We start from the raw sequence: 25,353 nt of genomic DNA, 5'->3' as shown, positions 1-25,353 counted from the left end.
CTATACTATTTGAACTATAGCTACATTTTTTGAGTTAAACCCTAAAATAGTCTCTAAGATTGTCGTCGTGAACTAAAATCGTCCCTAAAATTCCAATTGCCCTAATTACGTCATTGAGATTGACAAAAGTGCATCATATTAGTCCATAACCCATTTTCCATTAACGACATGATAACATGACTTGATGACGTGGGCTGTTAATGACACGTGTCACTCCATGGTTTAACCACGTGTAATGGTAAGATTATGTGGTGACCAGTGACACGTGGCATGCTGATGTGGATGGTTGTGCCATGTGTCACAATGCTATTTGGTCACGTGTTCGTTTGTACCACGTGTCACAATATTCGTCCACGTGTCGTCTATTATGTCATCGTTATAGATGCACCAAATTAGTCCCTCACTTTACATTAAGTGACTCATTTTAGTGTTTGAAATTGAATGTCGTGAACCAAACTAGTCCCTTCACCAGTTTTTTCTCATTTTTTTAAATTTAAAATTTTCAATATCTTAGATGCACTAATTTCAATTCTATTTTTTCATATATCATTTAAATACAAGTGCTTTCATAAAAAAATTTAAGATTTTAGTTTTAATTATATAATTTTTTCTGTAATTATTTAACATTGGTATATTTTGTAATATATAAGCATGTTATTATAAAAAAGAATTATATGATTGATTAGACACATTTTTTCATTAAAAGATATGAGTTTTTAACAAGAAATCAAGATTTAAAATAAATATTTTTTTTGTTCTTATGAAATACATGTTTCCGTTGTGTGTAAATGGATTAGACCGAAGGCACTTCAAACACCCTCACTATCATTTCTGACCTTTTCAATCTAGACGAAAGAGGTCGGAAATGGTAGTGAGGGCGCTTGGAATGCCTTCACGTCAACTCCAAAACTGTGGTTAGAAGTATCCGCAAGAGAAAAAATATTTTATAAAAGCATTGAAAGAGGTCGGAGATGGTAGTGAAAGTGTTTGAAATGCCTTCACATCAACTCCAAGACGGCGGTTAGGGGTATCTGCAAGAGAAAAAATATTTTATAAAAACACTTGTATTTGAATAACGTGTGAAAAAATAAAATTGAAATTAATGCATTTAAAGATATTGAGAATTTGAAATTTATAGAAAAAAAAGGAGAAAAAATGGTAAAGGAACTAGTTTGGTGCACGACATTCAATTTTAGGGACTGTTGCGACAGGTGACACAAATAGACATGTGGTCAAATAGCATTGTGACACGTGGCACAATCATCCACATCAGCATGCCACGTGTCATTGGTCACCACATCATCATATCATTACACGTGACTAAACTATGGAGTGACACGTGTCTCTAATATTTCACGTCATCAAGCCATATCATCACGTCGTTAATGGAAACGGGTTAGGGACTAACATAGTGCACTTTTATCAATTTCTAAAACATAATTGGTGTAATTAAAATCTCAAAGACGATTTTAGTGAACGATGTCATTGTTAAAGACTATTTTAGAGTTTAACTCACATTTTTCGTCTCAACTATATAATTCATAGTTTCATACAACTGAATTTGGGTCGACAAACCCAAGCCTAAGATTTTATTTCTATTTTTATATTTTTCAGTTTTTGGTTCTCTCTGTTTTTTTTTTAATTTTTAAATCCATCAACTAAAATACAAAAATAGCTTCTTATAAGGGCCCACATTACGGCCTTGCAAGGCCCAACCCCAAACGCAGCAGCCATCTCTTGTACACTGGTCATTCATTTCTCTTGCTCCTCCACGCGACGGTAACAGCCACAGCTCCGACGACATTGCACCACTCATCTCCAACGACTCACTAACTCTGAGCTCCGAAGAATTCGCATTTTCCAACACCATACAGCCACCATGGATGGTATTCCAGCTCATCTCACTCACTTCATGATTTCTTCTGTGTTCGAAGTTTCTTTTGATTCAACTCGGTTGAGCTCGGAAGTAGTTCATAGTGTTCTGTTAATTTTCGATTTAGCTTCGTATAAACGTGGGGAAAGTTTCAAATTTTCATGTATTATAGCGAGAGAGTTTCATGATAAACATGTATATGTGTGTTTCAGTTGATTCACAGCCAACTATGGAAGAAACGATTCTGGTGGGCGATGACCTGATGATGGGTCCACCGTCACCTGTTGTGCCACCTGAAATCGCATCCCATGTTCTCCGCGGTGTTGATTTGTGTGATGGAATCCTCAAGAACCTGTTTTTGTGTAAGCTTTCTTCTTTGCATGTTACTTGCTTGATTAAATGTCTATAAGCTTTTTGTGTTTCGCTTCATTTGTTGTAACTTAGACTGGAAGATAAAGCACTTAGGCAATGAATGCAGTGGTAATTAAGAAGAATTATAAAGTATGTGTAACTTAGGACCATCAGCTTGCGATTTTATGGGACTAAAGTGTGGTTAAAATGTGTATCAATATTGCCTCCATTATTAATATCTATTGGGTCTGAAGAAACTGGAGGGGCAATGATCTTAAAATTAAATAAGTTCCAAGCAACTGATAAATCCTCATGGTTTGTGTTGTTTGTCCCCTACGGTTAGTATTAGATGCCTGTTAAAACGTTGTCTTTTCTGGATATTTGATAAGCTTCATTTGAAACTTGTTAGGCTTGCAAATCAATGACATTGAACCATTCTGCCAGGATGAGCTTGCTCTTTATAAACAATGTGCTGAAAGAAGGGTGATACGATTGCCATATATTACAGATATATTTTTCTTTGTTCTTCCATCCTTCTTTTCCATCTTACACCCAACTCATACTGTCATTATTGCGGATGGAGTTCTGGGAAGTGCATTTAATTGTTAATGTATCTTCTTTCTTTTTTCTCGTTGGGTAAAAAAATGCAGGACAAGGAGATTAGGAATCGTCTTCAAGAAAGTGAGCGGAAATTGGGCTCATCAATGCCTTTCGATGAAGCCAAGGAGAGAGTTACCCAGCTTGAGAAAGAAGTTACGTCATTGGATAGGTACATTAAAGAGTAGTCACCAATCTAAGGACCTTGGTTTCATGCATTTGCATAAATTAGACTCTATATAGTTGTATTAAAGCTACAATCATTAGTGTCTATTGGTTGCATTTTAATCGGCCATGTTTATCTTTCTTTCTCTGTCATTGAGCATTCAAAATAAATATTGGATGCATGATTTTACGAATACAATGTAGAAATTCTCGATGTATCAGTTTCTTATATTCTTGTATTTCATGCATAGGCGCCTCATTCTTGCTAGTGGAGTTGAAGGCATGGAAGGTTTTCGCCAAAGATGGAGTTTACATGGCCGCTTAACTGATACCAAGTAATGTTTGTCATCCATTATTGTTGTTTTGTCAATTATAGCTTGTTTGCCATTTTTAAGTTATTTGATTAAGATTATGACTTGGTTATTGAATTTATGGTTTACGATTACGCTTACGCTTCTCAATTTATAGAAAAACTCATTTTAGAAGATTCCATTTCCAAACATAAATGATTCTTTGTAAGTACATTTTTTAATTTCAACTTCTTCATATCTTCAACAAATTATTTCTAATCAATCTGATTATATGAGTATTTAATCTAGTGGCCTCTGCCTTTGCCATTGCTAAACTTGTGGAGCTAATAGCCAATAAGATTATTTGATAAGTTTATCACTCAGACGTCAGTGCCATCATCTTCAGTTCGTGTTGCTTCTTGTTACTTTTCAATTATGTGCTTGCTTGGTTTTACTTGTTCATTTTATTTTGTTATGTACGGATTTGATGCAGGAAAAGGTTGGAGTCCTTAAAGCAGGGCATAGATAGCAGAAAATAAGGATGGTCCATTAGGGAATCAGCAACAGAAATTTGGTTCCTAGATGAAGGTTGAACCTGCATTATGGTGGCACCTTGTTATATGCATCCATCCAAATCTTTTAGAAATATGGTATTCCTATTTTTGTTGTCATAGATTTAACGATGTATGTATTTTGGTGCCCTCAATAGTCAACATTTTCATTCTACCTGTGCTCCCTCTACTTTCTAAGGAAATAGTCACATTATATCTAATGCGATCAACTTAGAACTCTGCTATATATTTGTTAGGTTTGTAGCAAAGATATCATTTCCTTCTGACAGGATTTCAGAAATGCATGATTTTAGGCTATAGTTAGTTTAGCTTTTAACCATTACAGATTTTATTTTATTTTCAAATTGACATCATTCAAAATTACTGTAGTTTGATATGTGCGAGAAGACACTAGACAATGTATAGCTTCGCTCTTCCGGTTGAATGAATACTAGTCTTGCGAGTAATTTAGATTAGTCTGTGATCTCCACTTTATCATACATTGATCTCTGAATTTGTGAAAAAATTTACGTAACGAAAAGTCAAACCTCCTAACTTTTAATTCCAGCATTGTTAGATGTTGCGGTTTGGATTGGCTTTGGAAAAGTTTAGATCCTAACTACTAGCTTGAAAGAAATTGAAGAATTCTGTGCTTGCCTTCTAATCAGTTTTATGTCAAAAGCTGCTGTACGTGGCATATACATTGCATTTCTTTTGGTTTGGTTGAGAGTGAACACACGCAACAAGGATCCCCAAAATTCCCTTTGAACTCTGTTTCTGTTCATGTCCTGAACTTCTGTTTCACAGTAAACATTCTACACAATCAATTTGGTCACTGATGTGGCCCTTATACCTGTTATTCAACAAGATTCTTAAAACAGAAGACGAAAGAGAATTGAAAGGAGATAATTTGAGTGCCATAGATCCCTACTTGTTTCAGCATTCACCAAGTAACAATAACGTAGAGTCCCATCTTCCCTCCTTATGCCGCTCGCGCTTTGTTGATGTAAGTGCATGTGATTCTGGCTAATATCTTTTTCTTTATCTATCAGACTGCTATTATTTTACCGTTGATTTTGTATGCTAATCGTGCTTATAGGTACCACATGTAAACCAAATATATACATGGGATTGTGGCCTTGCTTGTGCCTCGATGGTTTTGAAAACTATTGGTGTCAACGACCGTGATATTCAAGCACTGGCTGAGCTATGCTGCACTAATAGGTCTTTCCCACTATAAGAAGCTTGAAACTCCTAGTTGCTATGTTATATGAAATGCTTGTAGTCCTAGATGACATATAAACATGAGTATGTCTACTGAAGGAAGTAACATTGTGATTTTTTAACAGGGTAAACTGTCTATGGTAGGCACACACAACTATATGTTGGACTCACTATATTCAACACAAAGTTGAGAGTGTGCACCATAGGATTATGCCTATACAAGTACCTTTCTAGTCTTCCTCTCCTTCCCTTTGCTCTGTCCCATTGAAAATCTTAGAATGTTAATCAGGTGCAAGATTTCTTAGTATATTCACATTATCTTTTGGACCAACCTGTGACCAAATGGTCTATGCCTAGATACATACATTTTCTAGACTAGATACATAGAAAAAGAAAAATTGTATTTCATTTTTGTGTCGGGTTCTGTTATTCAAAATTGAAGTTTCCATTTGCTGATAATCATACTAAAACTAAATGCCTTTCCTTTGAACATTGTTTCTGCAGTGTCTGGACAGTTGATTTGGCATATTTGTTGCAGAAGTTTTTTGTTGCATTTTCCTATTTCACTGTAACATTTGGTGCAAACCCAAACTTTTCTGTTGAATCCTTTTACAAGGTGATTCTCTGGCTCAATAAAGTAGTTACATGCTCTTTATTTTGAATAAATCCCAGCTTATGAATAGTTTTCCAAATATCAGTTTAAGTTTCCAGAGATTCACTTGATCCTGGAGTGATTTTTTTTTTTGGCCCTCCTGCGGTAACTCCTGGACTAATTACTTCTATTTGAGGACCACTTGTTATAATCTTTCCAAAAGCATGTTGATATTCCAAAAATTTCAGGGACAAATAATGAGCTTTTATCCTAATTTTATCTTTGTACACTTAAGTCTTTGTAGTAAGATGAATCTAAGAGATGAGTTTTTCTTTGATAGTGATTTGGATGAGTTAAAATATACTAGTACTACAATAAATTTATCAAAGCTTATATTGTCTTGAAGTACACCATTGATTGCTATATAGTTAAGTTTGACAGCAAGGTGGATTTGTTTTGCCTAAAATGTTTCCACGCTTGGCTAAATGCCTCTTTGAAACTTGTGATAAATGTTGTGTAGGAGGAATTGCCTAATAATCTAGTCAGACTAGATATGCTATTTCAAAAGGCAGTGGAGTCTGGAATTGGCATACAGGTCTGTTGTGAGTGTTGTCCTTGTCTTTACTGGTTCCCTTCAGTTTTGGTTTTAAGAGAATTTCTGTGATTCACTCCTATTGGAGAAGAAAAGAAGTTTTAGGATCATTTATTTCTATTAATGGGTTATTGTTATACTTAGATTTTAGGGCAAAAAACCAGAATAAACCAAGGGAAGTTGAAAATTACTTAAATAAGCCAAACTGAAATTCGTTTCTGCAATGAGCCAAACCCTATATTTATATAATTCGAACCAGTGTGGTTCGAACTCAATTCATTAGTAATTCGAACCAGAGTGGTTCGAATTATGAAGAGGGAAATTCATTCAAGTAAATCGAACCAGGGTGGTTCGAATTACTTGGGAGGAAAACGTATCACATAATTCGAACCACACTGGTTCGAATTATATAGGGAGAAGCTGCATCAAGTAATTCGAACCAGGCTGGTTCGAATTACACAAATTGAATTCGAACCAGTCCGATTCGAATTAGTGGTAGACAGTGCAGTATATATATGGTTCTAAACGTGAGTTGCTCTCATAGAGGGTGTAATATGGCTAGTGAGGAGAGTTTTGGGGTTTTGGTTCACCATAGAGGATCCATTAAGAGAAAAACTCGCTCCGGTGTGAAGTTCACAGATAAGGATCCTCTCTGTATCGTCGTGAAACCAACGACGAGCTATGATGATCTTGTTAGATCTGTGCTGATGAAACTCGGTCTGGAAGGTGCGAAGCGAGTGAAGAAGTTTTTCTATCGCATTCCAATCACTGTCTTGCAGGATACGGTGAAGTATGATTGCTTCACGATTGGTAGTGATGAGGACCTGCAAGTCATGTTTCTATGTCGGAGGCAGTTTCCCGTGGTTAGGACACCAGAGTTGTTGGCAAAGTTGGTTGATGTGGTATCCAGCTCAGGGGGTTCGAACCGGAATGCCACCACTGAAGCAGCGGCAGCCGGTTCGAGTTCAAGGCCTGCCGTTGCTTCTTCGTCCGTCCCTGTGTACGAGCCAGCGGTCGAACCAGTCGCCTCCCCGTCTTTTGCTGTTGATCTGAATGATGGAGTAGGCGACGTGGTAGGATCAGTTGATATTCTGCCGAACGCTTTACAGGGAGTTCCACCGGTTGGCGTCGGTGACGGAGTGTTGGGTGATGTAGAGGAGGACGACGTCGAGCCGGATATGATTGAGGATGACAGCGGCGACGAGGTTGGAGCGACTGAGCCTGCTTTGGTAGTCGGTGGTTCTAGTTCTGGCACACAGCAGTATCCACCACATTTTTCCTCTTTGGACCTAGATGCCATGAGGCAAGAGGGTGTTTCAGGGCACTCTGTTGGATTCGGAGCTAGAGATGCTGAAGGGACTGCTGGTTTGACAGAGTTCCAGGTTGGTCAGCAATTTCAGGATAAAGACGAGGCCCTGTTAAGTGTGAAGACTTACAGCATCCGGCGAGGGGTACAGTACAAGGTTGTGGAGTCTGATCATCGCCGTTATGTGGGCAAGTGTTCTGAGTTTGGGAATGGGTGCACATGGTTGATTCGACTGAGTCTGCGGAAGCGCAAGGGCATTTGGGAGGTCAAGCGGTACAATGGACCTCACACTTGTCTTGCGACCTCCATCTCGAGTGACCACAGGAGCTTGGATTATCATGTGATTTCCGCGTTCGTTATGCCAATGGTTAGGGCCGATGCATCCGTCAGCATCAAGGTGCTCCTAAATGCCACGGCAGCACACTTCGGGTTTAGGCTGACTTACAGGAGGGTCTGGATGGCGAAGCAGAAGGCAATTGCCCTCGTATATGGTGACTGGGATGAGTCATACAACGAGCTCCCCAGGTGGGTTTTGGGAGTCCAATTGACGATGCCCGGTACTGTTGCAATCCTACGGACGAGCCCCGTTCGAGTTAGTGGACAAGTAGACGAGTCTCAAGCTTTTTTTCACAGACTTTTCTGGACGTTTCCACCGCTCATCCAGGCATTTCGCCGTTGCAAGCCTTTAGTTAGCATTGATGGGACCCATCTGTATGGGAAGTACGGGGGTATTTTGCTCATCGCGATTGCACAGGACGGGAACTCCAACATTCTACCCGTTGCATTCGCACTAGTAGAAGGTGAGAATGCAGAGTCTTGGTCATTCTTTCTCTCCCACCTTAGACAGCACGTGACACCGCAGCCCGGTCTTCTGGTTATATCGGACAGGCATAACGGCATAAAGGCTGCGCTTGAGGCTCCGGACGGGGGTTGGTTACCTCCATCTGCATACCGTGCATTCTGCATTCGACACGTAGCGGCTAATTTTGCCCTTACCTTCAAGGGCAAGGATGCACGTAGGCTTCTAGTGAATGCCGCATATGCCAAGACCGAGGTTGAGTTTGATTACTGGTTTGATATTCTTCGGTCTGAAGACCCGGCGATGTGTGAGTGGGCGAACCGGATTGATTATTCCTTATGGACTCAGCATCGTGACGAGGGACGGAGATTCGGTCACATGACGACGAATATCTCGGAGTGTGTGAACTCAATCCTAAAGGGTGTCAGAAACCTCCCTGTTTGCTCTTTGGTGAAGGCAACATATGGAAGGCTTGCGGAACTCTTTGTTCGCAAGGGTAGAGAGGCTGAGGCCCAGATGGGAACCGGACAGCAATTCAGTCAGTACTTGGTGAAGTGTATAGAGGCCAACTTGAAGAATTCGAGGTGCTTCACGGTGACTTTGTATGACCGGGATAACTCCGAGTTCACCGTAGCCGAGACCACCCCGACGGGCTCTTTCTCATTAGGTACCTACAGAGTATCGCTTGCATCCAGGACCTGTGACTGCGGGTACTTCCAGGCACTTCATTTCCCGTGCCAGCACGCACTTGCATGTTGCGCCTACTCACGGGTTACCTGGTCCTCTTATGTTCACAGCGTGTATCAGATTAGTTCAGTGTTCCGTGTGTACCAGATGGGATTCACACCGCCGATACTGGAGGGATTCTGGCCACCTTACGACGGGCCAACCGTGATCCCGGACCCTGCCAAGAGGCGGGCAAGAGAGGGTCGTCCGAGATCCACTAGGATACGGACGAACATGGACGAGGCAGATCCGAATCGGCCAAAGAGGTGTGGCCTTTGTCGCCAACCCGGACACACCCGCAGGAGTTGCCCACAGCTTGGAGGACCGTCTCACACGGGGGGCCAGTAGTAGCGATCTTGTTATTGTTAGTGTTCATTGATTTTATTTTTCCTGTTACTTGTTATTTAAGATGATTTGTGTTATCTGTTTATCCTTTTACCTTCTAGTAATGAAAAAGTTGCATCTGAATTTGAATTTGGTTAGAAATCCCATGACTGCAAAAGTTGATAACTACAGTGTTATATGATTCAATGATAATACATAGTCACTAATCCATTAGGTAAATAACAGATTTTTAAGTACAATAAAATGAGCAAACAACAAGGAAAAATAGCTCTAAAGTAAATCATCTAAAATACATGAGTGAACCCTAACGTCCAAAATACATGAAATGTAAATCATCTAAACAAGTGGGAGCCTGTCCCACAACGACGGGGAACCTGTGGCCTCTGACCTCTGCGGATGAACGGCTCCTCATCCTCTATCTCATCTGCGTCCTCATGCGGGGTAGGCTGTGCGGGTGGCGTAAAATGGAGTGGTGCGGCAGACGGCCCGGCGACAGACTGTGATGCAGCGGTGTAAGCGGAATGTGGGGTACCTCCCAAAGCAAACTGGTCACCAACAGGAGTCGTAGCAGGCTCGTTCAGATCAACATCTAAGGGTGCCTGCGTGGCAGGGGTCTGTGGACGCCTCCTGCCCGGCTCGTCCTCCTGCATGATAGCCGAAATCTCCGCCAGAAACCGTGGACTGCCGAAGTCCGGATCGAGCGTATCTGCCCCAAGGAAGTCCTGCCACTGTGATCCGGGAATAACCCATGGAGTACCGTCCTGCTGAGGCTGGTCGTCGGTGGGTACTCCAACAAAGTAATGTCCAAAAGGACCGGACCCAAGTCCAGCGTCACTAGGCTCAACCCCGTCACCCATCCCGGAGCCATACCACTCACCTCCGTGAACCCCATCCTGGGTACTACCACCAGCAACTGAGGCCGCCCCTGCACCATCCCCGCCCTCAGGACCATGCTGATCATCGTCATCTCCTGAGGGTCAGGTGCAGCGGCATGAACCGCAGCACGCCCTCTACCTCTGCCAGGATGATGTCGTCGTCGACCCCTAGCGGGGCCGGCCTCGTCGCCAGCCTCCATAGCACGCTCAAGCCAACCCCAGTCACGCTGGCTACGACGTGTGCCCACGCGAGCTCTCCTATCAACCCGCCTCCTATCCGGCACGTCGTCAGGCCGATCCATCTCAGGTACTTGCCCAGCTCCCCGCTGTGAGGCCTCAACAGGAATAGCAGCGGCTCTCGGATCGCCCAACTGCGGATCCGGAGACAAAAACCTCTTCCCGTGCTGACTCCACCAATCCAAGAACAGATGCGACGGACCAGGGTCAGCAACAACATCGAATCTCAGCACGCTCTCCGTACGGTCCTCCCAATACTGATGCCACTTCTGCAAATGGGACGGGAACCATCGATCGCCGCCTCTGCCTTCCTTCAACATCAGAAAGTCGATGTTTAGGGCGGCCTGTGGACGGGGCTGCACCCCTCCAAACTGCGGAAGAACTCTGTTTACCTGATGCCACTCTATGACGGCAAAGTAGATAAGCGATGTAACAGACCGCCACAGCACCATATGTCGAGGCTCCAAAACCTCGGGATGCACGACCTGAAGTACGTCAGGGCTACTGTACGGCATCCAGATAAACTGCACGCAGAACGATACAATGTCAGGGCAACTCGTGATGCCAACTCGTAAATTGTGGTTAAATAAAAAAACTTATTAAGTTACATACTGACCTCTCTATCCTGCAACCGGTCTATCCATAGCCTCCACGTCTGAACTCTAGGACCCTTCTCGCTACTTGAAGGGATGTAACCTGACCACCTGCAACATGCACATGTGTTACCGCTACTTATATGTGTGCTTAGGGTATCCAATAGTAAATTGAAATAGACAAAGATTAGGGAAGTACCTCGAGGCCAGTGGCCAGCTGAACGTCTCAAATCCTGCAGGCCTAAACCGAGGAAATCGCCAGAAAATCCATGACTGAAGTAGCTGAAGTGGGCCCGCTAGCTTGATAACATTTCTGTTCGCCACACGGCACATGCACCGGTACAACCATGCCAGTGCTGCAGAACCCCAGCTGTAGGTCCCCATCTCCTCCAGCCTAGCTACAAACGGAAGCCATCTGATGTGAACGCGGTTGCCCGACTTGTCCGCAAAAAGCTGCGTGCCCAACAACATCATGATGTACGCACGGGCATAACGACGCACAGTATCCTCATCAGCTCCCTCCGGGCACTCACCAAACGTCTCCTGAAACCAGCTGCAGTTTACCGCGTACTTCTGAACCTGGCTAGGAGGAGGTACCACTCCAAACAACTCCTCGAACCAAACCCAGGCTGGACGGCCACCCTCGATGTATATATGGAACTCTGATAGGCAGCCGCTGACGTAACGCCCGTCCACTGGCAAACCCAGCTGGTATGCCACGTCCTGCAGTGTGATAGTGCACTCTCCGAACGGCATATGAAACGTGTGAGTCTCCGGACGCCATCGCTCAACAAACGCACTCACAAGGGCCTCGTCCAACCGGAACCATCTATCGTTCAACCTTGCAAGATGGTAAAGACCAGCCATCTGCAGGTACGGAACGTATCTGTCATCCAGGACCATGCCCTGCTGCCGCCGCATGCTCCTGATGCATCGCTGAGGCTGCGGAAGAAATGAACCGCATTCTTAGAACCAACTTAATTACCGGTGACAAACATAATCAACACGATAATTGATAAACCAAAAAATCTTACTATGTATAGCCGCTTAAAAATACCAAGAACGAGAACCATATGCATAAGAAACTTAAATTAGAAACCCCCATAGGCTACTGACATGAAAGATCTAACATTATAAAACCACAACTAAACCGCTTACATAAACCACTAACGTAAACCGTTAACGTAAACCGCTTACATAAACCACATACATAAACCAGTAACATAATCCACTAACATAAACCACTAACATAAACCACTAAGATAAACCACCAACATAAACCACTAACAAAAACCACTAACGTAAACCGTTAACGTAAACCGCTTACATAAACCACATACATAAACCACTAACATAAACCACTAACATAAACCACTAACATAAACCACTAAGATAAACCACTAACATAAACCACCAACATAAACCGCTAACAAAAACCACAAACGTAAACCGTTAACGTAAACCGCTTACATAAACCACATACCTAAACCACTAAGATAAACCACTAACATAAACCACTAAGATAAACCACTAAGATAAACCACCAACATAAATCACTTACAAAAACCACTAACATAAACCATTTACAGAAATCACTAACATAAACCACTAAAATAAACCACCAACTAAACCAATATCTTACTCGCATGCCAAACCACAAACTCACATGTACCGGTAAAACAAAGTTATTTCCGTACTAACCTCTTCGTTGATGACCCCAGCTATATGGGCGACTCCGTCCAAGCGATATAACCGCGCCGGATCGTCTCCCATGAGCAGAATATTGCGTTCAGGTCTTTCGCGGAGAGAATCTGGGTCGTTTTCTCTGAGATTTGGTGGGGCAGGGGAAGGTGAGAATGGTTCGAATGAGGCTGATTCGAACTCCTTATATAGCCCATTCCCTAGTAATTCGAACCAGGGTGGTTCGAATTACTAACAACCTTGCTTAAGCGTAATTCGAACCAGGGTGGTTCGAATTACATGAAGAACACATTTCCCCCTAATTCGAACTGGAGTGGTTCGAATTACTTGCATAGGTAGTTCGAACCAGTCTGGTTCGATTTACATTCAATTTTTTCTTCGAAATTCGAACTGGTCTGGTTCGAATTATTTGAGGATGAAGTTCCAACTACCCTGGTTCGAATTACATAAAAATATGATCTGGCTCATTGCTGTATCGATTTTCATTTTGGCTCATATAGGTAAATTTGGATTGATGTTGGCTTATTATAGTGTTTTGCCCTAGATTTTAACAAGAACTAATTGAATGGTGGGAAATTAGTTGCACTTTTAATAAGAATAGGAAAATGAAAGTGGTGTTTTTATCACAAAAAAAAAACAATAAAAAATAAAGTTGTGTGTAATGCCAGATTTGTTGGACTTGAGGAAACTAACAACTAGATACATTTTATTCACTAGCAACTTTGTCATTTATTTATAATATTTAGTGAGCAAACCTTTCCATCGTTTTGCAGTGTAGATCAATTAGTGGAAGAGAGATATCCATTCTCATATTGTCAGGTAAATATATTGCTATTGCATTAGTTGACCAAAGCAAATTGAGGTACAGGTTTCTTCTTATATGTTCTGTTCTTTTTTGGCTTCAATACTTAATTGATGATAGCTTTTCAACATTGACATACTCCACGTTCTTACCAACTTTTTACATAGTGCCTGTGGTAAACCAAGTTTATTCATTTGATACCATCCTTTTTAGAAGAAATTTGTCACTCCAATTGCATTATAACACGTTTTTTGTTTATAACTTCTTCCTTGATCATGTCATTATTCTCGCTGGAAAAGTGCAATTCAATCTGCTTCTGAAAAGTTTCTGTTTTAGTCATGTATTGCAAGATGATGTTCATGTTCCTGAAGTTTCCAGCAATAACCCTGGCTATACTGGTGAGCACTGAAATTTCAGCTTTGCATTACTTGTGTGCATTTTCAATGTATTGTTTCTGTTGAAGTTGCCAGCGTACGTGTCTCCTACACATGTAACTAGCATTTATTTTATTTAAATATTTAACATCTTCAGTGTTTAGTTATCTTCTAGATGGTATTTTACCATCTAATATTCAGTCCTCAAAATATCAATGCTGCTACAGTTGTGCAGTAAAGTTTTTCCCAGTTTGAATGATACTTTACTGTCACATATAAAGCTTGAAGCACTTCTCAATATTTCATCTACCTAGGTTGAATCATATGGTTTACATCTTTGCTCATTTTCCCATCATTTTGAATATGAACCCTAGGAGCTTAAACTGTATGCCTGGGAGTATGGCATAATCCTCAATTTTCACTGCTAAGCTAGAATTAGGATGCCTCTTGTTGAACCTACATTTTAATGTGCTTCTAAAACTGTAGTTTGATATGTGTGAGAAGACACTAGACAATGTATACCTTCGCGCTTCCGGTTGAATGAATACTAGTCTTGCGAGTAATTTAGATTAGTCTGTGATTTTCTTTTAAAACTGAAAATGACTCTAATTGATGGTCCACTTTATCATACAAGATCAATCAGTTAATAAAAAAAAATTGGACCCTCCTCACTCTTCGGTCCCAGACAATAAGACATTTGCAATATTAACAATGAGTCATCTTATCAAAACTTTTGATAGTGGGTGCAACCAAGGACAACAGTTGTCTCGTGCACGTAAACACAGGACATGTCACGTGGTCAGATGCATGTTCTTCAATCTAGACCAATAAAAACGCCACAAAAAACATCAAAATTGGCTCTATTCGGAAACCAGACCCGGGACCCCTCCTCCTTCAGCAAGTTAGATCCAAAACCCACCACGCAGGCCACAGCTTTTCCCATCTAAGCCCTTCCCCAAAGTCAATCTCATTGTTTGTTTATGCCAACGTTGTCTCTCACCCCACTATTTTGTTCTGTTGAACCTTCGGATCACACACCCCATTTAATGTCCATGCTATGTATCCTCCAACAAAATAATAAAATCATGTGCAACTGCCATCGCCAACTACATTATAGAATATAAGCACCAACCAAGTGAAATTTCGAGCCCATTCACATGCTACGCCATTACTTGTCATCAAGTTTAATTATCAACGTTGGTTGCCATTTAAGGCTCTTAAATAGTATAAAGTGGAGATGAAAATTTAATCAACTACAGGTGCAAATTAATAGATAAAAAAGAGGGAGAAATGATTAAATTTCGTGCAACTATAATATTAATTATAACTGTACTTTTGTTCGCATCTGCTCCTACGTACCATGATTAATAATAATCAATGGGAGTCTCGGGACAACTCTCATCGGATACAGCTTCTTTAGTAAAAGGTGGGGGTACAAAGGGTGGGGTTGTGCACCTTAGCAATGCCCAATTCACACCTTGAAAAAATGGGTGGTTCTTGATAGGGGAAGCCCCCATTATTGACCCAAGCCTCCTTCCGGGGTCCTTAACCAATAGCTGTGAGATAAGGTCCTTTGCCGTGGCTGGCACGCTGGGTTCCTTTGGGAACTCCAATGCTCGAGCCACGATGTTTGCTAGGGTTAGCTCATTGTCCATGCCTCTAAAGGGTGTCACACCATAAAACAATTCAAATATAAATATCCCTAAGGTCCACCAGTCGACGGCACTACCGTGTCCCTCACCGGACACAATCTCCGGGGCCAGGTACTCGTGGGTCCCAACGAATGACATGGACCGGACGTCGATGGGCTCGGCAACGAACTCGGGCCCACCACGATGGCCTTGCTTCTTCTTCTTTCGCTTGCGCTTTGGGTGAAAACATGACACCGCGGGGACTATACAGTTTGGTAGTATGCATGAGGACGATGTGAATTGGGAGGATTCAGTGTGGAGATCCTTTTGTAGGAATATATGAGGAGAGTTCTTTTGATCAGAGATGATCTGAGCCGTTGCTGTGGAGTCATCACATTTTAAGGAGAGGTCAAAGTCAGTGAGCATGATGTGGCCGTCAGATCGAACCAACACGTTCTCTGGCTTGAGATCACGGTAGACTATCCCCAACATGTGAAGGTATTCAAGTGCCACCAACACCTCTGAGGCGTAGAACCTGTGAATTAAACACCAATAGCATTGAATTAAATTTGGTATATTGTAATCTTAGTAAGTATTTTGGATATGAAGATATTGCTTGGCGTACATTTGGCATATCTATATCTATATCTATATCTATATTGGCTGTAGGGGACGATTATTGGCCAACATGACACAGTGTGCACAAGAATATTGGTTGTTAGGCCTACGGAAAGGATCAACCAAAGGAGACATCAATTATCTTGCTGTACTCTAATAAGGGTGACGTGACCTACTCTACTGCTTAATCGCAACCACCTCTTATAGGACCAGATGCTCTTCAATTCAATTTTTTATTTCACAAATTCAGTATCCAATTAACACTAAAGATTTACACTTGTAGACAATTGAATTTTTCAATCGACGGGATTCATGCTCTTTCTTTTATCCTTCTAGGATATTGATTGAATATTATAGAATACTTGTCTAAAATACATTATGTTCATTATCATACCAATAGCAACTATTGTCGGGTTGTAAGACAAGATAAATTTATTGGCTTTTGAATTTTCATATGTTGCATAATATCTTTCGGACAATGATAATGTCCTCTAAAAGAAGAAAATGAGAATAAATTCGAAAACTTTTGATGCCTCAAATAAGACGAAAAATAATGGCACCAAATCAAAATTTGGAGAATAATCTTCCCATTCCATCAAACATGTCATATTCTTATTTTTAAAGTAATGTTCTTGAAGATCGTTACTTACATGAAAGGACAGACTTTAATTTTGCTACCATTAGTATAGACGTAGGGTTTATTATTATTTTTTTTCCTTTCTTAAATCTTAATACTACGTAAGAGGCATCTAAAGTCGGAAAAAAGCTTCACGAAACGGACAAGTTATGAGACACTAATTTTCTTTAAAGAATGTCATGTATCTATTACGCTTGTGTACACTTATTTTATACATCTATTTTTATATTAAAAATAGTTGATAAAAAGTAAGTAAAGATAAAAAAATTCTTTTTATATCATTAAAAAATACCAAAAAAGATATACATAAAAGTAATGCAAACATCATTTCTTACTTTCTTTATCCCCAAAAACCAGGAACAAGAAGGAACAAGCAAAAGCAAATTAAGTACGTTACGTTAGTGAAAGCGCATTTTATAATAAATGAAAACAAAACCAAATGTCTGGTTTATGAACTCTAGAAACCAGATTCAGGAGAAACATGTCCCAATCAAAGAATTAAGGGAGCACTTCGAGATTAACCTCTCATTAAAATTAAATAAATTAGATCGCCAGAAATCCTGCAAAAATTTATGCAATCAAAGATTATTTTATATCACTCAGTTGATGCCCGGATATCCTTGCATTTTATATGAACATGGTAGTATTTCCCAACCTCAAATAACGTCGAATATGAAGATTTTAGTAAAAATATTAATAAATAGCATTTCATTTTTTAATTGCAACTTTTAAGGACACCCTAACCTATATACTACTAGTAGTAATTAATCTCGCCAAAAAAGGAAAACATATCAATTAAGGAAAGGAAAATTTGTGATTTGCGATAGTCCTTAATTTACTGCAGTGCACATAAATAGAAAGCAGGTTAATTACTACGTACCACTCCACCGCTAGTAGTAGTACTACAGTAAAAATTGAGCTATTCCTTTAGCTAATTAGCTTGTATGGTGAGTGACACTAATATAGGGGGTGGATTTGACTTTTAAAAGCAGCAATTTTACCTAAATTATAGGCACATGCCAAGAATGATGATCCAATTATTATTGTTTAACGAAACACACGTGGTGGCTCAGACAAATCACGGAATCGAACGGGTTAAAGTGAGCATAAGCTGGAAAGCCTTGTCAAAAATTAATTGCACGTTGACCTACCCATCATTATGCTTATGCACAACCCTCATCTCTTTTTACTTTTTCCTTTTACTTATTTAGTTTATTTTTAAAAGAGTTTACACTGAACTAACGCAGCTAGCCCGTGAATGATTATTACTATGTAACTTTATCAGTCTATGGGCACTAACTTAAGTTCTGCCATGGACTCATGGTCATAGAAAAATTGTACATATACCCAAACAAAAATTGTACATATACCCAAACAAAAATTGTGTTTGCTTATACATTGTACTGCTATTGTTATATAAAACATAACAAAAACTTAATCCTCTTTTGCCTATTGCAAACTTAATACTCACTTAGGTGCATCTAGAATTTGATGAGCTAATTCATGTTTTGTAGTCTAACATAAGAAAAAAATACTAATAAAATACGTGGCCTGAAAATAGAATAATGGTATAACACTAGCACAATCTATTACTTTTTTATCGTAATTAGTTAATAATATTTAAAAATATTAGTTAAAAATATAACATTAAATTACTAAATTTAAACTATTAGACTGCTAACTTAAAATACTGATTAATATAAATTAAAGAAAAAGTCTTGGGACCAACAATTTTTGTGTTTTCTGGTCAGTACTTAACTATCAAAACAAAAGTGAGTGATCTCCCATCATTAGATGTAATCTCACACCATTAAAAACACTATTGATTGCCAATTAATGATTACAAATCACCAAAATTTTTTATTTTATAATTGAAAACAATAAAACACTTAAAATGCTTCCAAAATTACTAACTATGTGGTAGATTAAAAATGAGGAGTATTCTTCTAAGAAATGAAAGTGTTAAAAGTGTTTTTTTGATTAAATGAAAGATGGTGGGAATAGAGAAGGGCGGAGAAAGAATGTTCCGGCGATTGAGAAATGATGGGGACATAAGGTGGGTCCCATCCCACAGACAGAACGACAGTGCGGGGGAAGGGGGTTGGATGATCCATCACTTTCATCGTCGGTTAGGACTAATCATAACGGTTCAAGATTCCCCTAAGCTAGCTAGCTAGCTAGGCACGCCAACACCGGATCCCACTCCCTCCGCTTCCACTTCCAACTCTCATACTCACTCTCTCACACACACAATCATTAACAGCAACAACAAACAGTACGGTTACTACGCAGTTAGTTACACAAGGAATTGAGAAAGCAGTGATGAGTGTACTTACCTGACGGCGCCTTCGTTGAAGCGTTTGTTTGCCTGGCGCTGCCGGAGAACGTGGAGGTCGCCGCCGGGGCAGAACTCTGTGAGGAGGCACAGCCATTTAGGTGCTTCGATGGCGCCGTACAGCGTCGGCAAAAAAGGATGGTCCAGTAACTCCAGAATTTCCCTCTCTGTCCTCGCTCTCCCTTCCTTGCTCCTGCTAGCTAGCTCCTTCTTGTCCATCACCTTCGCCGCGAACGTTACGTCGGAGGAGGGCTTCAGCTCTGCCAGGTACACGGAGCTGATGTCGCCGGAGCCGAGGCGCCGGGAGAAGACGAGGTCGGACGGGAGGAGGATGCGACCGCCGGAGGAGGCGGAGTCGTCGTCAGAGGATCGGATCCGGTGGATTGCGGACCAGCGGGGGTCGGAGGAAGGGGCGTGGGGCTTTGTCGGAGGGAGAGGGATGCGGGCGGAGGTGGAGGCCGTGAGTGTGGTGGTTTCGGAGCCGAAGCTTGTGCTGCGCTTGATGTCGGCAGTGGTTGTGGTGGTGGCCGTGGAGGCGAAGCTGAGTGACTGGAGGTCGTCGGCGAGATCGTCCTGCCACGGCGGCGGTGCTGGTGGTGGCGGTGGGTCCATTGGAGTGTTATTGAGAGTGTTGGGGGTTTAATTTGTTATTATATACACGAGAGTGGGGAATGAGGAAAGTGGAGGGATGAAAAATAGTTGAAATAACGGGGTTGGGTTTGGTGGTGGAGTGAGTTTTATACACTACAGTCTACAGTTGATGGCTCTGAAGATAAACGAGGAAAACGGAGAAGAGAGAATGGAATGCACTTTGGGCTACGAGTATGAGTATGGGATCTCTCATTGGCCCATGTTTCTCCCCGTTATGCCACTGTTTCCATATACTTGTGCTTTTCTCTTCTATGCACAACAAACAACCCATGGGGCTCAAGCTCAACTAAATTAGCTTAATAGCTTCACTATGCAATTAAATTATACCTATTCGTCTATTACATGGCTTTGTTTTTTTATTTTTGTCACCGTTATCCAAATTTAAATTTTATATAAAATAAAATAAATTAAATACGTAAAATATGAAATAATAACAAGATTTTAATTATAAAATTATCTGACATAATAAAAAATTTATATAATTGATTAACTCATTTAAAATTGTAATATCAAAAAAAATTTAAAAATTAAATTGAGATTCTAACTATATTAATTTGATTAACTTAATTTAAGAAATCGTACTTATCTAATTTTCCTCCAAGAATAATGTTCTTACCACCCAAGAAAGAGTAAATGGGATCACAAGAAATTCTTGTGTGTTTTTTGTAGGAAGTATTTAACTCCTACCCAACTAATTCAAAAGTTAAGATACTAAGATAGGGTAATACTGAAGTATGTATAAAATTAGTTTTATTGTAAGCAAGGTACCCATAAGTCCATAACATAATTTTTTTCCCCAAAGAAACCTCTATCTATGGTATTAAATTTTATGTTCCATTATGTCAATTATGGTATTCATTATTTAGTGGGTGGGACGTATATCATAATGTAATGAAAGCCGCTAACTACTTGCATAATGCAGACAGATCTTTATCGCAAAGTGAACACTAAGAGAAGGTTCCAATTCTAATTAATGTGCAATATGCATGACCTGGGACATGGTTTCCCTTTTAGATTGAGAAGATCATTGTTATAATGTTATCCCATGCATTATATTATACTATATTCTAATTTTCTTTTATATGATAGAACCTCAAAAGCTATGGTAGCTATCATGAGCCATGTCTAAATTGATGACCCCTCTCTCAGTCTCTCTTTTCATGTCATTTGGCAATTTTACACATTAATCAATCGTCACCCACAAAAGACAACCACTCAAAACCAAATGATCCAATCCAACTTAACATGGCCCAAGCACATCAAAGTCTTCATGATGGCCTCACCATTATTATTATTATTATCATCATTATTGTGTTAAGTATAACGCGGATATAGTTAATTACTACTAATGCAATCTCAGTTTGATTTAGTACAAGCTAATAATAGGTCTAGGTTTTTTGTTTTTGTTCACATAGCCGTTTCCTTCTTGTAGAAAAACACAACAGGAAGAAAAAGCTAGTTGTCGCATAAATTTTATTCTTATTGATTTGTTTTGTTTGTGTGTCTTCAATCTTAGCGGTCAATTTTCTTCAATAATTAAGAATTTGGTTTGGATATAAATTATAAACAGTCACTTTCTGGTACTAATTGGCAAGTTGATCAAGCAGATGAAGCCCATGTGATGCTGTCACATAGATTAAGCATCCAGCTTACTTAACCAATTAAAATTCTAGATTTTGATTTATGGAACTGAGAGGTCGACAGAGTAGCCAATAAATTGAGGTTAGTTAGACAAATTATTTTAGTACAACTAATTACTATAGAATTTTAGATACGGTTATACTTATTCATAGCTTGACGTTTCAACGCTAACTATATATGTGTATACAATATTGGAAATACTTGAGCAATACGTAAGAACGGAATTGATGAGAAACATGCATTTATGTTCACAAATATTTCCGAAGACAACCATTAGTAAAGTAGGAATTGATCAGAAAACTGCCAAGTGCCAACACAGCTAATCTATAATCACTTTACACATTTGAAAAATTTTGAGAATCAATTCACACATTTTTAAATTTAGGAATAAGATGCAAATGATATAATCATATAAAGTTCACAAGAGTATAATTAACCCCATATTATTATGACACATGCCATGATTTCAAAGTTGATTAGGGTCCCAGGGTGAACTAAATCTCAAGGAAAGGAAACCAGACCCTAGAAAAAAGGAGAGAAGGGAAGACATTTGGCTCATGTCTGAACCTGAAATCACTATTATTTCGCACAATTATCTACAGGAATAATATTTTCATAGTTATTGTTACTTTAATACAACAGTATGTTACAAAACATATATCACTATCCAAATCAAATCAAAATTTCAAACTATCAACTCAAACTATGAAGCTCTGCTTCTTCCTACCTCGTTTCCTTCTTCTTGGGTTTGCGCTGATCATACAAGAAAGGGCATTTATCAGCTCTGGATCCTCTTCATTAATGAGGAACTTAGCAGCATCCGGGTTGGCAAGTAGTTGTTTCGCCACAAGGTATCCAGCAATAGACCAAGTCTGAAAAAGCCGTGCTTGCTTCCCAATAAATCTAGCTCGTTTGGTGTCATAATACTCAGGCCACTTGTCTTTTGATATGCGCCTCTCAGCAACTTGGACGGCCTTTGAAGCAATATCTGCTCTATTCATCTTAATGCACGCAACAGTAACCTGCCAAAAAGATAAAAAAAAAATGAAACCTTTGTGATAATCATCAATTGACAATTTGTGCACACCACTTCTAGTAAGAACTGTAATGTAGGTGTGGAAAGTTTCTGAAAAAAGTCAGAACTTCGACCAAATGGAAAAAGGAAATATATCATTTTTGTTCGAATTGCCTCTCATTTGCCTTGAACAATTTAGCTTAAGTTTTTGGATAACCAACAGATAGACGAGGCCCATTGGTTGGCAGATGAGGGTAGCATAGATAGTATCTGTTAAGAGAAAGAAGAGGCAGGACAAGGGACTAACCTGCCAGAGCAAAGTTGGTCACGACCCTCCATTGTGGTAGGACCAAGGACTGCAAGGGAAATAAAAGGTGAATGAAAATGATTGAAACTAAGTTTATAACATTGGATAGAGTAATGTGGAATGGCATACGTGTTCTTGGGATCACTTCCGGCAATAATCCGCCATTCCTGTCCGTTGAGAGCAGGGTAACATATCTTGAATGGCATGTCAGCTACTAATTCTGCCCATTTTGCTTCAATAAGGTCTAAAATTGCATGTGATTGTTCTGCAGTGGCCAGACTACTTACAATGGACCACAAGTTTCCAAGGGAGAAGAAACGGAAGCCCATGTGAGCCAGTTGCAGGTTACCAATCAAATAGCCTCCTTTGCTTGGCATAAATTCAACCAACCATGGAGGAATTTGCTCTGGATATATATTGAATTCGTTAACAGCATCATAGGAGTATTCCTGTGTCTTGTATCTGTAGATTTCATTGACTTTTCTCATATCAATCCAGTAATACTCCCTTATATGAAATGCTAATGCAACTAGACGATTGTGAAGTGCTCAAATAAGATCAGCTGATCCATCTTCTGGAGTAGGCATGTCATGTGCACAAAGTAGTGCTGAATAAAACAATGCCTGTTGGAACAAAAACAAGCATGGAGTTTCAAATTAGTATTCATTGGCTAGGGTCCATATCCTCATAAGAAGATGGCTATTTTAGAAGCAAAAATAGGAGCAACTAACTTGTACCTCCAAAGGGTGACCATGTATTCCCATCCGACGATCTATCATACATGGACCATCGGTAACCAGCAAAGTAGGAAACATATCAAAACCATCAGCCAGGCACAGCTTTAAAATCATCTTAATTCCAGTTTGCACATCAACTCTCTCTTGCACGGATAAGTCTCCAGTGCATTTTCCATATGCTCACAACAATATAATGCATAATCCTGCCAATAGAATACTATAGTGTTACTACTTAATGCAGCATCAGGAAAATTAAAATTTTAAAAAAGGGAGAAAAAGAAAGATTCATGTATGAACTAATAATTAAGAGTCATAGAACAGTAAGATTTGCCACCAGAATCAACTGGTGCAAGTGTGCAACACGACCAATTGCAGCTTCACCAAAATCAGGATCCAAGACATCTTCGGTTGCAGCATCACCTCCATCTAGGAGAATAGTCCGCACCTTGAAACTAGCAGGCATCAACCTTGACCAGGACTATGACAATCCATGGTTTTCTCCCAACTCTGCCAAAACCTGATTAGTTATTACCCTACCAACTAGCATAACTAGTAAAGATGAATAAACCATCAAGTAAAATTTCAAGAAATTACCTGTAACCGAAGGGTATGAAGAATAAAACTCCGCACTATACATACTCCCCTTTCAAGAGGAAAGCTATCCCAGAAGGTACAAGTCACAGATAAAGACCTGATCATAGTTCAATATAACAGTACTGCTAGGATCATTAGCAGCAATGGTTCCAATGGGATTATTATTACAGTAATAAACAAAAGAGTTCCTCAGTAAATCCCATGCTTCATCCTCTATCGAATTCTCGCTGAACTTGTTCAATGAATCTCTACGAAGTCCATCAATATGCAACTTGTCCTTAGATGTAACACCTCCATTATCATGTTTTACCACAACATCTAACCCCATCACTTCTCCACGTCGTGCACTCTCAGTCACAATCTCATCAAGAGAACCTGAATTCTGTCTTTTATCCAACTTAGACTGGGCACCTTTATGATCGTTATTTGTGTTTCCATTGACACGTTCAACCCGTTTACAGTTACAAACAAGAGATTCCAATTTATTAGTACCGTGAAACACATGCTTCCCCTTAGAAGCATGGAATTGTCTTGAACTAATTTGTGCTTGGACATGCACTGAACTTCTTTTCCTTGTGTTAAATCCCTTGGATTTATTGGACCTCACATAATGAAAATCATAAGAACTTGAACCACACACAACTTGCAGAACAGCTTCTGAAGCAGCCATGACTCTGACCTGTTTTATTGATCCTCTCTTAAGAATCAAAATATCGAACAGAAGATGAACAGCAAAAATAAAAACAATTAATATTATTAGTAATCATTAATCACACTGTGACTATATGAAAGCAAATGTGATATCATGGTGCTAAATAGTAAATGCCACTAAGTATATAATATCATATAGTATAAGAACGAACAGTAACATCATAATCAACACAGTTTTCTGAATTCTGAATTCTAATCATAACTATCTTCAGCTGAACAAAGAAACGAAGAATTCAAATAAACGGTGAAAATTACTAATAATAGAGGAAGATGAAATACAGCACACAAAAAATTGTTGTTTCATATGATCTCAACAAGGGAAGTATCTTTACCTGTGAATTGTAGTTGAAAATCCTCGGTTTTCCCCTTCGAACCTCTTCGTTTTTCATCGGTAGGGGAAATGAAAATCTAGAGGCGAAACGACGCCGTTTCGCGCGAACTCCATCGTCATAAGGAAATTAGCCTGGTCCAGTTTATTAACCC

The 25,353-nt window shown here is 39.8% G+C and overlaps 4 protein-coding genes and 1 pseudogene across 4 annotated transcripts; 2 read left to right on the top strand and 3 right to left on the bottom strand.

The window, feature by feature from the left end:
• Window positions 1–1,587: 1,587 nt before the first annotated feature.
• LOC112770697 (uncharacterized) lies at window positions 1,588–4,048 on the top strand. The gene is made up of 6 exons (XM_025815055.3): window positions 1,588–1,886; window positions 2,086–2,235; window positions 2,634–2,707; window positions 2,875–2,993; window positions 3,238–3,321; window positions 3,770–4,048. The coding sequence occupies exons 1-6, from the start codon at window positions 1,880–1,882 to the stop codon at window positions 3,813–3,815; spliced, it is 480 nt and encodes a 159-aa protein (XP_025670840.1). The 5' UTR covers window positions 1,588–1,879; the 3' UTR covers window positions 3,816–4,048.
• Window positions 3,787–16,571, top strand: LOC112770696 (guanylyl cyclase 1-like). Its single transcript, XM_072224589.1, has 6 exons — window positions 3,787–3,926; window positions 4,696–4,833; window positions 4,927–5,051; window positions 5,556–5,667; window positions 6,164–6,238; window positions 13,591–16,571. Exons 1-6 carry the CDS (start codon window positions 3,879–3,881, stop codon window positions 14,026–14,028), a joined length of 936 nt encoding a protein of 311 aa, XP_072080690.1. The 5' UTR covers window positions 3,787–3,878; the 3' UTR covers window positions 14,029–16,571.
• Window positions 15,285–20,177, bottom strand: LOC112770695 (serine/threonine-protein kinase D6PKL3). Its single transcript, XM_025815051.3, has 2 exons — window positions 19,216–20,177; window positions 15,285–16,159 (listed from the first exon to the last, which is right to left on the bottom strand). The coding sequence occupies exons 1-2, from the start codon at window positions 19,824–19,826 to the stop codon at window positions 15,358–15,360; spliced, it is 1,413 nt and encodes a 470-aa protein (XP_025670836.1). The 5' UTR covers window positions 19,827–20,177; the 3' UTR covers window positions 15,285–15,357.
• A 1,887-nt stretch (window positions 20,178–22,064) lies between these two features.
• Window positions 22,065–25,343, bottom strand: LOC112771245 (alkaline/neutral invertase E, chloroplastic-like; annotated as a pseudogene).
• Window positions 22,205–23,316, bottom strand: LOC140181217 (alkaline/neutral invertase E, chloroplastic-like). Its single transcript, XM_072224737.1, has 3 exons — window positions 22,929–23,316; window positions 22,739–22,791; window positions 22,205–22,528 (listed from the first exon to the last, which is right to left on the bottom strand). The coding sequence occupies exons 1-3, from the start codon at window positions 23,314–23,316 to the stop codon at window positions 22,205–22,207; spliced, it is 765 nt and encodes a 254-aa protein (XP_072080838.1).
• Window positions 25,344–25,353: the final 10 nt, after the last annotated feature.

Source organism: Arachis hypogaea, chromosome 18, assembly GCF_003086295.3.
Source record: "Arachis hypogaea cultivar Tifrunner chromosome 18, arahy.Tifrunner.gnm2.J5K5, whole genome shotgun sequence".
Lineage (NCBI taxonomy): Eukaryota > Viridiplantae > Streptophyta > Magnoliopsida > Fabales > Fabaceae > Arachis > Arachis hypogaea.
The sequence above is the reverse complement of the archived record's forward strand: the minus strand, read 5'-3'. Positions and strand labels throughout refer to the sequence as shown.